This window comes from Trichosurus vulpecula, chromosome 3, assembly GCF_011100635.1.
Source record: "Trichosurus vulpecula isolate mTriVul1 chromosome 3, mTriVul1.pri, whole genome shotgun sequence".
NCBI lineage: Eukaryota > Metazoa > Chordata > Mammalia > Diprotodontia > Phalangeridae > Trichosurus > Trichosurus vulpecula.
Genome location: NC_050575.1, coordinates 399,824,489 through 399,839,700, shown reverse-complemented (window position 1 = coordinate 399,839,700; position 15,212 = coordinate 399,824,489). Strand labels below are relative to the sequence as shown.

At 39.8% G+C, this 15,212-nt stretch overlaps 1 protein-coding gene across 1 annotated transcript in view; it reads right to left on the bottom strand.

The window, feature by feature from the left end:
- PRSS54 (serine protease 54) overlaps positions 1-10,713 on the bottom strand; it is a 45,527-nt gene extending 34,814 nt beyond the window's left edge. The window contains exon 1 of the mRNA XM_036750081.1: positions 10,635-10,713. Within this exon, the coding sequence (XP_036605976.1) occupies positions 10,635-10,713 (79 nt within the window). The remainder of the gene's footprint in view (positions 1-10,634) is intronic.
- Positions 10,714-15,212: the final 4,499 nt, after the last annotated feature.

The window sequence follows — 15,212 nt, the reverse complement described above, 5'->3', positions numbered from 1 at the left end:
AAGGTAACCCCTCTCTTGATTTATATGCTTGTATCCTGGGTTTTTGTTGAATTTCTTCCTTTTTGAAATCTTTTATGATTTAATCTTTTTCTTCATATTTCTTAGTTGTTCACTTTTTAACTTCTACTTTTGATAATAGGTACATCTCCAGGGTTTGATTGTAAGTCTCAGCAGCCTCCTACATTGGGAATATATGGTTCACCCACCTGGGTCCCCGCCCTAGGTAGCTTCTGGGGGTATAACTGCCTCCAGTGTGTTTTATTCTCCTTCCCTTCAGGCCATTTGTAGCCACTTACACTAGCCCTCTACCTCAATTCCTCCCTTGATTTTCATCCCATCCTTCTATGGATAGGATAAATCAGTGTCTTCTAAGGTTTGCAGGGTCAGAGAAGGAAAGACTCTCTATAAACTTCAGGGTAACCTTAGGATTGCTCCAGGGAGAAGATATCCAATTTCCCCTACTCTCCTTATGTGGCTGGGCAAAATCTGTGTTTATCTACTTATTGTCTAGGAGTAAGAGGTTCTTGTACTTTTTACAGCAGAAGAGGGATGCCCAATGTGGATCCCAGGTACCAGCCCTTGGGTTGTCCTGTCTATAACTCGGATGCTAGTTGGGGAAGGGTACTGAATGAGCACTTGAAGGATTCATGTTGCCCAGTGTTAACTCATAAAGATTCTACCTTGTGGTGTTTTCTTTTTTATCATTTGGATTCATGCATAATTGCTCTATTTCTGGCAGAGAAATCATTTTTTTGGAGATTTTTGAGAGTGTAGATTGGAGAAAATGTCTAGCCTGCCATCTTGTTAGTCATGTGATCAAGAAGTTTCATGTTTCTTCCTTTCCATAGGATCATAGATATTGAATTGGGACCTCAGAGGATGTCTAGTCTAACCCTTTTCATCTTATAGATGAAAAGCTAAGGCATAGGGAGTAACCTGTCTAAGGTCACAAAAGTAAGTGGCAGAAGTGGAATTCGAACCCATCTCCTCAATCTCCAGTGTCTCAGTGCTTTTCCCACTGTATTATACTGCTTCATAGCCTAAGCAAATAAGGGAGAGATACTTTTTCATAATAAGATAAATATTTGAATATTTAAAGGAAACTAAACAGAACCCCCAAGCCAGTTAAAATGTTCTTGAGTCCAAAACAAAAGCAACTCTATAAGCCAATTGAGGAGGAAATGAAATACCTATTGAAAAAGAAAAAAAAATAGCCGGTTGAAGCGATTTAACACTCAAGGGAGAAATGGATGAAAAGGTTTCTTTTTCACTTCCTCCTATTTCCATATAGACCACAAGAGTTCAAATTGACTATGCACTGATCACCAGCTAAACTTCTCTACCTCGTGTAGAATAAGGAGGAGGAGACAAAGGGATCTTTAAAAAAAAGGTGTGGGGAAGACTGACAAGAATGTATTTGGTAGCATGACTAATGTGAAAATATATTTAATAAGAATGTATATGTAGAGCCTATATCTTGGGGAGGGGAAAGGGAAGGGAGGTGGAGAAAATTTAAAACTTATGGAAGTGAATGTTGAAAACTAAAATTAAATTAATTAATTAAAATTTTAAAAAAGAAAAAAAGAATGTATTTGGATGTTATAAATCCTTCAACATTTTTAAAGACCCATGATTTTATCCAAGCAGGGCTTCCCTTAATGGTTTTTTTGTTTGTTTTGTTTTTGGAGTGGGGGAAAGCAGGGCAATTGGGGTTAAGTGACTCACCCAAGGTCACACAGCTAGTACTTGTGTCAAGTGTCTGAGGCCAGATTTGAACTCAGGTCCTCTTGACTTCAGGGCCAGTGCTTCCCTTAATGTTAATGTAGATATGTTCATGAAGAGGCATTAACATCTACCTTGCCCCTGCACTCCTGATCATGGGACCTTTCCATCTGATTTGCAACAGAAATCTCCTATATGTGTTGTCTCTCCCACTAGAATATGAGCTCTGCATAGGCAGGGACTGTCTTACTGTTCTATTGCATCCTTAGAGCTTAGCGCAATGTATTACACAAAGGAAGGGCTTAATAAATGCTTCATTCATTCATTGATTCCTTCACTCATGTGACCCCTAACCAGCTAGGTATTGCCTAATGACAAGCCTTCTGATGAGGAGTTCATGTTATAAATAAAAGCCAAAACACTGGTGGAATTGAGGGCATCGGTTAATTTGTTAGTACAGCAGTGATACAAATCTTTATGCCTATGACTTGGGCAACAACCTGGCAGAATATCAATGTTCACGAAAAGGCATCACTGTCAGAGTAATGGTGGACTCTCTATATAGCATAAGACATATGTTTTCAGATACAACCAATAGTGGCAATTTGTCTTGCTTGACTCTGCATATTGTTTACAAGGCTTTGTTTTTCATCTTTTCTTTCTCAATATGTGGGAAGTGGGGAGAGAAGGAAGGTGGAAGGAAGAGAAAGTAAATGCTTAAAAAATAAATCCTATCATATAAAAAAGAGGTTGGGTTTTCCCCTGATGATGGCGAGGGGAAGGTGGAATGGAGCAGGTGGATATGGAAAGAGTTGCCAAAAGAAAAAGAAAAGAAGGTCATTGAATGATAATAATAACAATAGCTGGCATTTATAGAGAGTTTTGAGGCTTGTAATGCACTTCACAATAACTTTGAGAGGTAAGTGTTACTATTATCCCCATTTTAGAGACAAATTGAGGTGGATTATGGTCGAGTGCCTTGCTCAAGGTCACACAGCTGGTATCTGAGACATGATTTGAAATACAAACTTTTAAAAATTCCCAGGAGAAAACAAGATCAGAAGGAATCACAGACAAGAAAGACAGTTTTCAAAGTTCCATGCAGAATTTACTATATGTTTAGAAAAGCGATAGAGATTCATAGTTTCATGTCTCTCCTCTTCGCAGTTTTTGTTCTACTAGATATACGGAAATGCTCATTTTATTTAGAATATGTTAAGTTCAGAATAAGAAAAATAAAAATTTTAAAATCTCTAATAATTAATAATCACTGATAAAATCACTAATAATCAATCCCCAGCATCCTTAAGAAAACAAAACAAAACAGGTCACCAAAAGCTTGTCGTGATCCAATGTGGTGGTTTGGAGACTAAAGGGAACATCCTAGATGAATTAGACTAGTCATTCAAAGCTAAAACCAATAAGCCTTCATTTGTCCTACTTTTTAACATCTGCAAAGGAAAGCCATATGGCTTAATTTGAAATATGTGAGGGTGAGAACCTGAATGGGAAGGTAAGGTCAACTAAAGTGGCACCTGCTCCCCAAACTAGGGCAGCAGCCTCCACCTTCCAAACCAGGGCAGTCCCTACCCTCCCAAACCAAGACAGGACACAGGTGGTGAAGAAAAGGATTACAACCTGAGACAGCACTAGAGTCGTGGGCATGAAGCTCTTGAGGATGCGGCAGGAGAAGGGACCCTGCATTTAGTGTATCATTGTCCCAAGTCTCTCACTAGTTAGGACTCATGGGTCTGCCATAACTCCATGCACAGAGTAGCTCAGGAATACGGATGAGGACTAGGGGTTTTATGTAGAGGGGCAGGAAGTGCAGGTTTCTAACATAAAGGTTTCCAGGCATAGAAGTTCACAGGAAATGGAGGAAGTGCCAGGAAGGAGAAAAGGGTATGTCTAGTGTATACATAGTTTTAAAAAAAAGGTTTTCTGAACTACAACCAAGTTTACTGTGAAAATGTGATTAGGATCAATGATTGATGGATAATTAAACAAACTATGCCACCTGAACATCATGGAATTTTTTTAAGGGTGTATATGTGATTTCAAAGGTACAAAGAGCTTCCAGTGAGGAAATGCCCTCTACCAATGAAGGTATTCATCTGCTTTGTATCTCATAGTCTTAAAGAGCTGCTTGGGATGTTGAGAGGGTAGTGGCTTGTGTAGGGTTCCACAACCAGTATGTGTCAGAAGCAGAATTTGAACCCATATGTTCCTGACTCAGAAGCCACTGGATCAGATTGGCTTTCCATATGGCTACCAACATTCCATTAAAATAGACAAATAGTCATAAAAAGAAAAAGTGCAAGGACTTTTGAAAGTGATCACACTTTGATCACAACTAAGCACATTGATGACAATTATGTAATTAGCAATAATAAGTGAGGAATTTCTTCTCCCAGTACAGCTTTGTCTTTCTCTGAAATTCAGTCTTTCTGGAGCAGAGGTGTCAAACATGCTGCCCCAAACCCTCTCTCCATTGTAGCCGGCAACATTCTCAGATTAAACAGATTAAAATATAATCAGGAAATATTGAACAAAATAAATAAAATATGATGGATCATAGATAATGTTCATCTGTGGTTTTCTGAGTTAATATACGATTCATAGGGATCCTTATATATGTCTTTGTTGTTGTTCAGTTGCTTTAGTCATGCCTGACTGTGACTTTTTCTTGGCAGAGATACTAAAGTGGTTGGCCATTTCCCTCACTAGCTCATTTTTACAGATGAGGAAACTGAGGCAAACAGGGTGAAGTGACTTGCCTAAGATCACACAGCTAGTAAGTATCTGAGGCCAGATTTGAACTCAGGTCTTCCTAACTCCAAGCCTGGGGACTCTATCTCCTGTGCCTACTACGTATGACTTAGTGGTCTCCTTTTCTATTTGAGTTTGATACTACTGGCCTAGAGAGCAAAGTCATTAAATGACTTGTCTAGGATCATGCAGCCACAAGAGATAAAACATAAACACAGATCTCTGAGGTCTTCTTGGCCAACTCTCTAATATGACAGGTTACTTCTTTAATAATAATGATTATAACAACAATAATAAATACAAAGTAGAGAAATAATTCAAAAAGAGACAAGGAAACAAACAGACTTTAAAAAACTATAAATAATGCACGTTGACAGCTTCAGAATCACAGAATCTGAGAGTTGGAAGAGACCTCAGCCACCATTGATTCTGATTAATGCAGTATGATTTCTTTTTTAATTTGTGCATTTGGAAATCTGGTTTTGTTTATAATTACTAAGTTTAGATTTTTTTTTAAAGAAAGAGAGATAGCATGTCTCCCCCCCAACAGGCCTCTCTCTGGTTCCTCCAGGCAAAAGTAGCCCTTCTACCTGCTACACCAAATGCTTCCCCATTGTGGGCACCATGTACTGAAACCTCCACATTGCACTTGCTGCTCCCTAGAGGGAATTAAGTGTAACACAGCCCCATCTTTGATCCTGTTCAAGAGGATTTTTTATTTCTGAAAGGCAGCTCCCTGACATGAACGTCACAGTGAGGCATGATGGCATTTCTGTTGGGAAAAGCCCAAGGTGGGCATTCTGTGTCTGTTATTTTCCTGACTGATTGGTAATAATAGCGCATTTCCTTGCTAGATTCTTTATCTTGGAAATTTGGCATTTGTTTGCTGAGATGTAATTGCATTTGCAGAAAAGTAGAAACTTCCGGGTTCATGCTGGGCTGCAAGTTTTATAAGCAACTTTCCGAAATGCTTTGCATAGTTTTATTGTTTAACAAATCATAGGATTTCATTCATTGTACTGTCTGGTTTTTCCCATCTAGATAGTGATGTTATTGCTTATCTGTTTCATTAGAATGGCATATGAATGAATGAATTATGTTTTATAAATCATTTTATAAGTAGAAAGCATAAGCTATAGAATAAATTCTATAGATGCTACCTAGAGCTATGGAGAAAGTGATGTGGAATGGAATGGGGAAAAGGACAGGATCTGGAATGAGTAGACCTGGATTCTTGTCCCAGTTTCTTAGCTTCTTAGCTGTGTGACTTTGGGTAAATCATTTACTTCTCTGGACTTCAGCTTCTTAGTTGGCGGAATTGGGGTGACAAGTCAGGCCTGCCTGATTTGTTATATTAATGAGGGGATTGTGGATTTAGGAACATGGAATCAGAGACCTAACTGGAAAGGATCCCAGAGAACATCTAGTTCAACCCCTGAATTTTACAGATGAGGCCTTAGAAAGTGAAGTGACTTGTCCAAAGTCGCACAGACTTTGGTAAGTTTTGGTAAGTTTTGAACCAGGTTCTCTGACTCCAAAGAGTTTTTCAACTATGCCACACTGACTGATGGGATGTTTTGGGCAAGTAACTTGATAACATGTAGAGCCCTAAATTTAGTTCTAATTCAATTTTATTAAGCACTTGGTATTTGTAAATACACTATTATTAAGGAAAACCTATTAAGTGGTACCCTATTTTCTTATGGAAAGGGGGTACCTATTAAGACCAACAAAAGTTGAAAGTCTACAGAAGCTAAAAGACAGAAATATTGAAAGGTAAAGGAGAAAAGCTTCTGATAAGAAATAGACATTCCCTAGCCTAGAAAGGGTAGGAAGCTTAAATACTTTAATTGCTCATGAAAAAGCCAGCAAAATAAAACATGACTATGCTTCCAGGGCATAGACTGCATTTATACTTTTGTCCTTAACCACTCATCTCTATAAGATTCCCAAAGGAGTATGGGGGGGTGGGTGAAACTGACTGAAATGAAATAAGTCACCATATGGCAATTTGGAGTGACTTATGAAGAAAAGGACTTTTGAGACAAGAATTCTAAATATGAGAGCAAGCCTTTACCCATGTCCTACCTAGAGGTGACAAACACCCTCAGAGTGAGTCAAAGGGAAGAAATGTCTGCCAATTCTAATCTAAGGGTTGTTGCTCTAGCTGAAAAGAGCCTTGTAGCACTGAAGCAGAAAAACATAGAGATCCCGATGTTCTAGACAGTTATTGGTTACTTTGACTACATTCCCTTTACGAGTGCCTCACTACTATCGAACTCACTACTATCATACTTATGCTTGCTCTTTCCCACTCCTGGACTCTGGGTGTGTTTGTGGGAGAATGTGTCCCCGGCTTTTGGGGAAATATTTTATAAGTACTACTATTCATGCTATGCCGTATGAGTAAATGTCTTTGCAAAAGAATGGAGTTTCCTGGCTAACTGTTAAGGAGAAGCACACCAATGGGGGCTCATAAGCTAAGTCACTCACCGCATGGAGAGACCCCAGAGCCTTACAAGTGGTAACAGCAACATTTCTTTCTTTTTTTTTTTTGCAGAGGTGGGGAAGGCAGGGCAATTGGGGTTAAGTGCACCTTTCTAAGGAAACAATCTGCCAATGGCGGTTTGAATTGGGCAAGTGAGTCCCAAGGGGGCATAACACTTAGGATGGAGAAAAAAATTGAGGGAATGTGGAATTACATGAACAAGCTTTAAGAAAAGGTTTTATCAGTCCCATACAGATCAAAATAGTATAATTACAGTAGCAAAAAATTGGAAACAAAGTAGGTGTCTATTGATCGATAATTGGCTAAACAAAGTAGGGCACATGGAATGGAATGGAATATTATGCTATAAGAAATGATACAGATGATAAACACAGAGAAGTACAGCATGATTTATATGAACTGATGCACAGTGAAGTAAGTAGAAGCAGGATAACAATAAAAATAATGAATACACCAATGAAATGGAAAGAACAACATCAAGAACATTCCCTCTGTGTCATTACAGTAAGCAGGCTTAGCTCTGAAGAAAATAGGAGAAAATCCACCTCCCTTTTGTCTTTGAGGAGATGGGGGACCATGGATGCAGAAGAATGAATACACTGTCAGACATGGATGATGTGTTTGCTAGTATGGCTGAACTCTCTCTCTCTCTCTCTCTCTCTCTCTCTCTCTCTCTCTCTCTCTCTCTCTCTCTCTCTCTCTCTCTGTATCTTTCCCTCTCCCTCCTTCCCACCCTCTGTCTTTCTTTTCCTCCTCTCTCTAACACACACACTCTCTCTCCCTCTCTTTTTCCCTCCCTCCCTCTTTCTATTCCAATCTCTCTCTTTCTCTCTTCCCTCCATCTCTCTCTGACTTTCCCTTCTCCCTCTCTCTTCCCTCTTCATTCTTTCTTCTATCTCTCTGTCTCTCTTCTTCCATCTCTGTGTCTCTCCTCAATCTCTTCCTCTCTCCTCCTTCCCTCTCTTTCTCTGTTCCCTCCTTCTGTCTCTCCTCTCTGTTCTCTTTCTCATTATTTGTTGTAAGGGGTAACTTTGGGGAGAAGAAGGGAATATAAAAAGAAAACAAAAGATAACTACAAAAATGTTATTAAAAGGGAAAAAATCATGGAAAAAAAGACTCCAGAGCTGAAGTTTGGTAATTGCATATAGGATAAGGTGTCTTTCACTGCCAAGTCAGTGGTTATGATATAGCTCAGGTTCTTGAGAAACAAAAATAAATACGGTACTGAGAGGGATAGTCAGTGGTCTATGTAAACTGAGCTGAGGCTTCCAATTCATTTCCTAGCTGAGTAGCATCCACATTGTCCACATTATGAAAGCCAACACTGCAAGGGACATTAATTAGGTCTCTTGCTGGTAATCTGAATAAAAGCCTGAAAACCGAGTGCTCCCTGAGGACTAACTATTCTAACCCTTAAGGAAATTCCCTTTTTAGGGTAGAGATCAGGGTAAGGATAGGGGTAAACCAGATCATAAGTGGGAATTCAGGCCCCCCTCCACTAGACACCTAGTCTTTATTCTTCCCTTGTCCATTCATCATATTTGTATCCCCATAACCTATCCTGGTGCTTGGCACATAGTAGGGGCTTAATAAGTGTTGACTGTTAAGGAAGAAAGGTAGTCTGGTTAAGTCTTGCTTCAGAACTTCAGAGGGAAATGATTTTGGTTAGGAAGCTTTCACTGATGCAGATTGCAGCCTCTTTGTTCTTAGTAAGATGGCTTTTGAGACTTGTGGCCAAAGAATTTATGATTCTGCTACCAACCTAGCGATGATCATCTTAGAACCATTCTTAACTTAACTTAACAGGCACTGAGTCTGACATGGGGCCAATGTTCAAAGCCTTTCTAGCTTGGTGGGATCTGTCCAAGCTTACACGTTACTCTTAAATGAAAACTCCTTGAGGTTATTGACTGTTTCGTTTTTAACTTTGTATCCCCAATGCCTAGCACAGTGCCTGGCAATAGTAGGCTTGCTCATTGATTGAAGGAATTGCCTCCAAGAACCTAGAGTTAACTTCCCAATCAGAGGAGGATTTTGGTGGAGTTTGGTTAAGTTACATAGCTTGAGTTGTTTTGTTGCCTTCTGAAAAGTATTTGCATTTTTTAAAAAAGACCAGTGAAGAAAAACCCAAGGCTGTTTGACTTGGGGCAAGTAACTAGTGGTGGAGGGCACTGGGGCACTTGGGAAGAAGAGGTATTGGGAGAAGGGAGAGAACTGGATTTGTAGGCAGGGAACCTGAGTTAGAAACCTGTATCTGTTCCTTACTACCTATGCCCTTGAGAAAGTAATTTCTCTCAGCCCCAAGTTCTTCATCAGTAAAACACATTTCTCACATCCATCCCTTTCCTCCTTCCCATTTCTATTTCTACTGCCCTAGTTTTAGTTAGATCTCCTCACTTCTCTCTTGGACTACTATAAAATCGTCTTAACTTGTCTTCCTAAGCCTTCAGTCTGTCCCTGCTTCCACCCATCTTTCACAACACTGCCAGAGTTTTCTTCCTAAAGTACTGTTCTAGGATCACATAATTCACTCCCTCGCTCAAAAACCTTCAGTGGCTCCCTATTGCTTACCTGAAAAAAGGCCAAACTCAGCAGGAATACTGCTGGTAAGCCATATAGTACACATCAACACTTCCTTTCAGGGATCAGGAAGATGTTTTCAAAAAGTAGTTAGCTTCAATACAAGAGAGTTTCATTCCCAAAAGAATTGTTAATCAAGGTATTATTGGATTTTCAGGAAGAAAGGGAGCCAGACTAATGGACAGGAGAGTTACAAAAATAAGGTAGTTTTCTGAGGACCTCATTCCTTTTTTCCTCCTCTTCAATCCTCATCTCCCCGAGGAGTTGTCTCACAGAGATAAACATAGGGAAAGAAAGACAGATAAAAGGAATTGGGCAGCACTCTCCCCAGGACCTCATTTCTATCATCTTGCGAACAAGCCAGTTAAATGTGGATTTGGAGCATTTGGATTTTAGGAACTTACGGAGAGTTCAAAACACAGTAGGACAGGACCCTCTGAATAAGTTTTAATAGTGAAAAAAATTGAATTATTTTCAAAATGCAAACATTAATTCATATTCCCAGGGTCCTAATATAGCAATAGAAGAAAGAATGCTGATTAAGTTTTAGAGGTCAGTTTTAGCCAGCTAATGATGTTAAACAGTGATGGTTACATCACGGTTGTTCTCTGTCTCTATGGCAACTGGATTTCTGGGGCTTAATTGTGCATGAGACCATATCTACCACTCCCAGCTTGAACTACAAAAGAAATACCTAAAAAGAAAGCCAATGGAGACCACATTTCCTTTCATGAATACCCTTCTTTGTTCTTGTTGTATTCTCGAAGATCACTATAGTAAAATGACTTGTAAGCCCAGTGGTTAGAGCATTACGTTTATAAAGTCAAGTCATAGCTTTGTTATCTTTGCCTTTGTTTTGTTCTTTAATTTTGCAACAGCATTGACCTAAATGTGTAAATGACTATACTTAAATCACCGTCCTTATTGTCACGTATTGGTCTTGGGAGGAGTAGTATAAGAAAGAAGTTGCTTGAGGCAACTTGAAGTAAGTCTTAGCAAAGAGAAAATTTTATTAGCCTCAATCCCCCAGTCTTCCGGTCATTCTAGATTTTACCATAGGAACATATGGAATTGCCACCACCATCATCGCCACCAAGATCAATCGCCACCATCACCACCACCATCGCAATCATGGACGATCATTGTAACTAACAATTTGACATCTTAGTCACTAATCACTTTCAGGCAAATTAGGTAACTGTTGAATCTGCAATTACGTGTAGGACAATTAAACAGGGCATGCTGATAAATATAGTATGACCTGAAATGACTAGGAAGATACGTTGTACATAGCAGGCACCTAATAAATAAATGTTTGCTGACTGACTGATTATAATCATTACTCCACATGTCATCAAACATTAGTGTTTAACATTTGAAGGCGTTAATTCATATGGCTTATTTTAGCTGATGTAGACTGTGAAAAGTGATGCCATTTGATTCCTTCTTGCAACAGCAACAACAAAAAAAAAATTGCTTGACCTGACAGAAAACTAACTAGTCCCAGAACCACCCAAGTACAATGGACAGCAGCCTTGGGGAACTCTCTAGTGACCCCTTTCGGCCAATTGTGAGAACACAGCGCAGGCCAACAAGAAAAACATCATTTTTAAGTAAAGTGGTTTCAAAACCAGCTGCTTTGGTATACTGAAAACATAGACATTTAACAAAAAAATCAGGAGACGAGGGCAAAGTTTCACATCACCATGGAGAAAAACTTTCATTTGTGGGCTATAAATTGCAGCCACATAATACAGGCTTTTCCCTCTTAATTCCCATGGTATTTATGAGGATAAAATGAGATTATATTTCCAAAGCATTGATACCATCTATTATTATTATTATTTACTCCAAAATGCACTGATATTCAGGAACCATAAAACAATTTGGCCAATATTGGTGCAGGGGTCCTGTCTAATGTTGCCATTCGCTGCTGATTCTTTCTCCTCTCCTCCCTTCTTTGGGACTCTTAATAGGGATGCAGTGGGAAAATGGGCCAGTCTTGAAGCTGAGAGAGAAATAGGTTTGAATTCCACTTTTAACATAGCTATGGGAAAATCATTCCACCTCTCTGAGCCTCAGTTAACTCATCTGTAAAATGGAGACCATGATATTCATATTATATTGTGAAGCTCTGAGGAGACAACATGTCTACAAATGTTTTCACAAAGCTCTATAAATGTCAGCTATTATTTGCTCATAGGTGATATGCTGAATGAGGATAGGTGGAAATAATATAAAGCCAAAAAATAGGACAAGATGTGAAAAATAAAAAGAATAAGAAGGGGTTGTATACCTCGGCACCAAGAAGGGAGATGAACAGATGGCTTATTCATGGTTGAAATGGAACATGAGAGCTGGCCAGGCATGGCAGGCAGGTTTAAATTCCCAGGCTCACGAAATGCATCTAGAAACTAAAGGAAAGCCATTCTAGCCTGCAAAGCCAATACATGTATGCACGCATGCCTACTGGGTTTTATTGTAATGTGAGGCATACTCAGCTTAATTAAATTAAACAAGCATGCATAAAGCACCTACTATTTACTCAGCCCCCTGTGCCCACAAATGGAAATAGGCAGCTAGATGGCACAATAGATGGAGCACTGGGCCTGAAGGAAGGAAGACTTGAGTTCAAATCTGGCCTCAGACCTAGAACACATGATTTAACACCAGTCTTCTTATCTGAAAAATGGGGATAATAAAAGCAGCTACCTCCCAGAGCTGTTGTGAGGATCAAATGAGATTATATTTGTAAAGCATTTTGCAAGCCTTAAAGTGCGATATAATTACGAGCTATTATTGTCATTGCATGGAATTCGACCTCATGCCAGTACTTCGTTGTGCTGTGGTGACCGTGGGTTCTTAAAGGCTGACCCAGAAGACAGCCTGAGCTCAGGCCAGTGCTACCACGCTGGAAAGGCTTCGAGGACGGGTCCTGCAGCAAACTGCCTGTCTGTGGTCCAAGGTTAAGCTCAGCTGAGTTCAGGAAGGCTCCACACTGGCTGGCTGCATTTCTCAGCCCTGGCAGCTCGAGAAGACCAACTACCAAAGTAATAGATGAATTCCGATGTGAGTCCGTGGAGGGAAAACTCACGTGGACACAATCCAAGCAATTGCTATTTGCCAGGCACTGTGCAAAGCATGGAGGACACAAAAGGCAAAAACCCAACTGTAATGGAGGAGACATCAAGAAAGGCTCATAGATGCATGATGTCTGGGAGGGAGAACACAGCTTAATTCCACTGCCTCACCCACCAGCTTACAACAGTTTTTACCTCGTGTCACCAGGAAGGAAAAGAGACTGAGAGATTGGTGGATCATCCCGTTGTAGGCAAACTCAGCTTCAGCTCGGTCCCTGTGGAGTCATTGGTTCTTCTGACTAAACAGATGGTTAGAAGACTTTCCTCCATCACAGTACAGTCACACATATTTGGAAGAAGACTACTGAAGTTCCACATGCTGGATTGTAACCAGGCAGGGAATGTCTGCTTATGCTTTAAGTTAATGGGGTCAGACCCAAATGGGAATGGAAGCTGCTAACCTGTACATAAGGATCCCTGCTGGCTGTGTATTGCTGTAGTTTTAAAATGCAAAGATATCTGACTGCACATGTAGAATCTATGTCAAATTTCTTGCCTTCTCAATGGGGGGGGGGAAGGGAAGGGAGGAGGGAGATAATTTGGAACTCAAATTTTGAAAAAAAAGAATGTTAAAATTGTTTTTACATGTAATTGGGGGAAAACAAAATATAAAATTTTAAAAGAAACACTAAAAAAACCCCAATATAATGTTATCTGTGTTTGATTGTATTTTTATTTATTTTGTTAAATATTTCCCAATTGCATCTTTTTTTTTTTACAGAGGGGAAGGCAGGGCAATTGGGGTTAAGTGACTTGCCCAAAGTCACACAGCTAGTAAACATGTCAAGTGTCTGAGGTTGGATTTGAACTCAGGTCCTCCTGACTCCGTGCTCTACTCACTGCGCCGCCTAGCTACCACCCCACCCCCTGCTTCACCAATTACATCTTAATCTGGTTCAGGCTGCATTCAAGAATGTTACGTGTTTGACAGCTCTGCTATATATAAATCAATGAGAAAGGCAAATTTGAGCATGCTCTAAGGACCGGGCCCTCATTGGTCAATCCCATTACATTTGTAGTTTTATTTATTTTGTATAAACTTCAATAGGTGCATGTGGTCTCCCCAATAGAATATAAACCTCTGGAGAGTAGAAACATTTTTTTTCCTTATATATGTATTCCTGGTGCCAAGAATGGTACCTGGCACATACCGGGGGCTTAATAAGTATTTTCTGATTGCCTGATGGATTGATTTCAATATATTAATTTCAAGGCCAGAAACACCAAAGAGACCAGACCTGCCGTATGGTTCAGCACAGGGAGATAGTAGGCTAACTTTAATGAAAAGAGATCTATATCTAAGTCATTCACTGGGTCATCCGTTCTCTTAATTATTTTTTATCTCATGAATACTACTTTGGGAAGCTAATGGTGAATTATGAAATGACATACTCTTGAAATGTATCAGATTTTTCATGACATTTTGAGAAGACAGTTTCTATGTCAGGAGTCAAGGGTCAATGCTTAACTGTAACCAGTTGTTATTGAAAGTCTATTACAGGCTCCCTTGGCATAGATACAATGATGTAATGGAAGGGGCATTAGCTTTAAAATCAGAAGACCTGGCTTCAAAGTCCACCTCTGATGCTTATTACTTTATGTGATCCTGGGGCAGCTACTTAGTCTCCCTGGGCCTCAGTTTCTCCATCTGCAAAATGAGAGGGTTGTACTACATAACCTCTGAGGTCCTTTCTAGCTCTAAAATGAGGATCTATATCAATCCTTGCTTCTTTGAGGTGCTTTAAAATCCAAAATTAACTTTGGAAAATAATTTGGAACTAGGTAAGAAAAGTTACTATGCATTTCTTACTCTCTGATACAGAGATCCAATTGCTGAGCATTTGTCCCAAGAGCCATGAAGGCAGCTGGAGCAGGTGCTGTGGAGTGCCTAGAGTTTGGTCAGACACTGATGACACCAAGGTCATGACTCTGGAAGAGACAATGAGGCTGGCGACTTTGTGCAACTCTGCCTCACTTACGTCCAATTTGTGCAGGAGTCAAGACTTCATCCCGTGATGTCACTGGTCCTTTTTGAAAACGAAAGACCAACCACAACCCAAGGAGTTCAAAGACAGAAAGGAAGGTCCCATAAAGATCAAATCTGAACAACAGGACTTTTTGTAATAGCAAAAACAAAACACCCCATCCCACTAGAGACTTTATCTGCTAAGGAGATGTAGCAGCAATTCGGCTAGCAGCTGCTGTAAGGGTGTAAGACCTGCCAACAACTAGTACACAGAAAGCTGCCAACACAAGTTCTTTTGATCTGCTTTACTAAGGAAAGTAGCATTAAAGGGGTTAACAATCTTATTTCAATCCAACATACTAATATCATTCACTTAGTTCAGGGGAAAAAGCCAGCACACTGAACTTCAGAGCAAATACAAACAAATTACAAACATCAACAGACCTTGTCTGATTCAAATCTCAATTCATAGTTACCAGGGTTTAACAAAGTCTGAACATCTGGGTTTACAAGCTGCGGGGCTCTT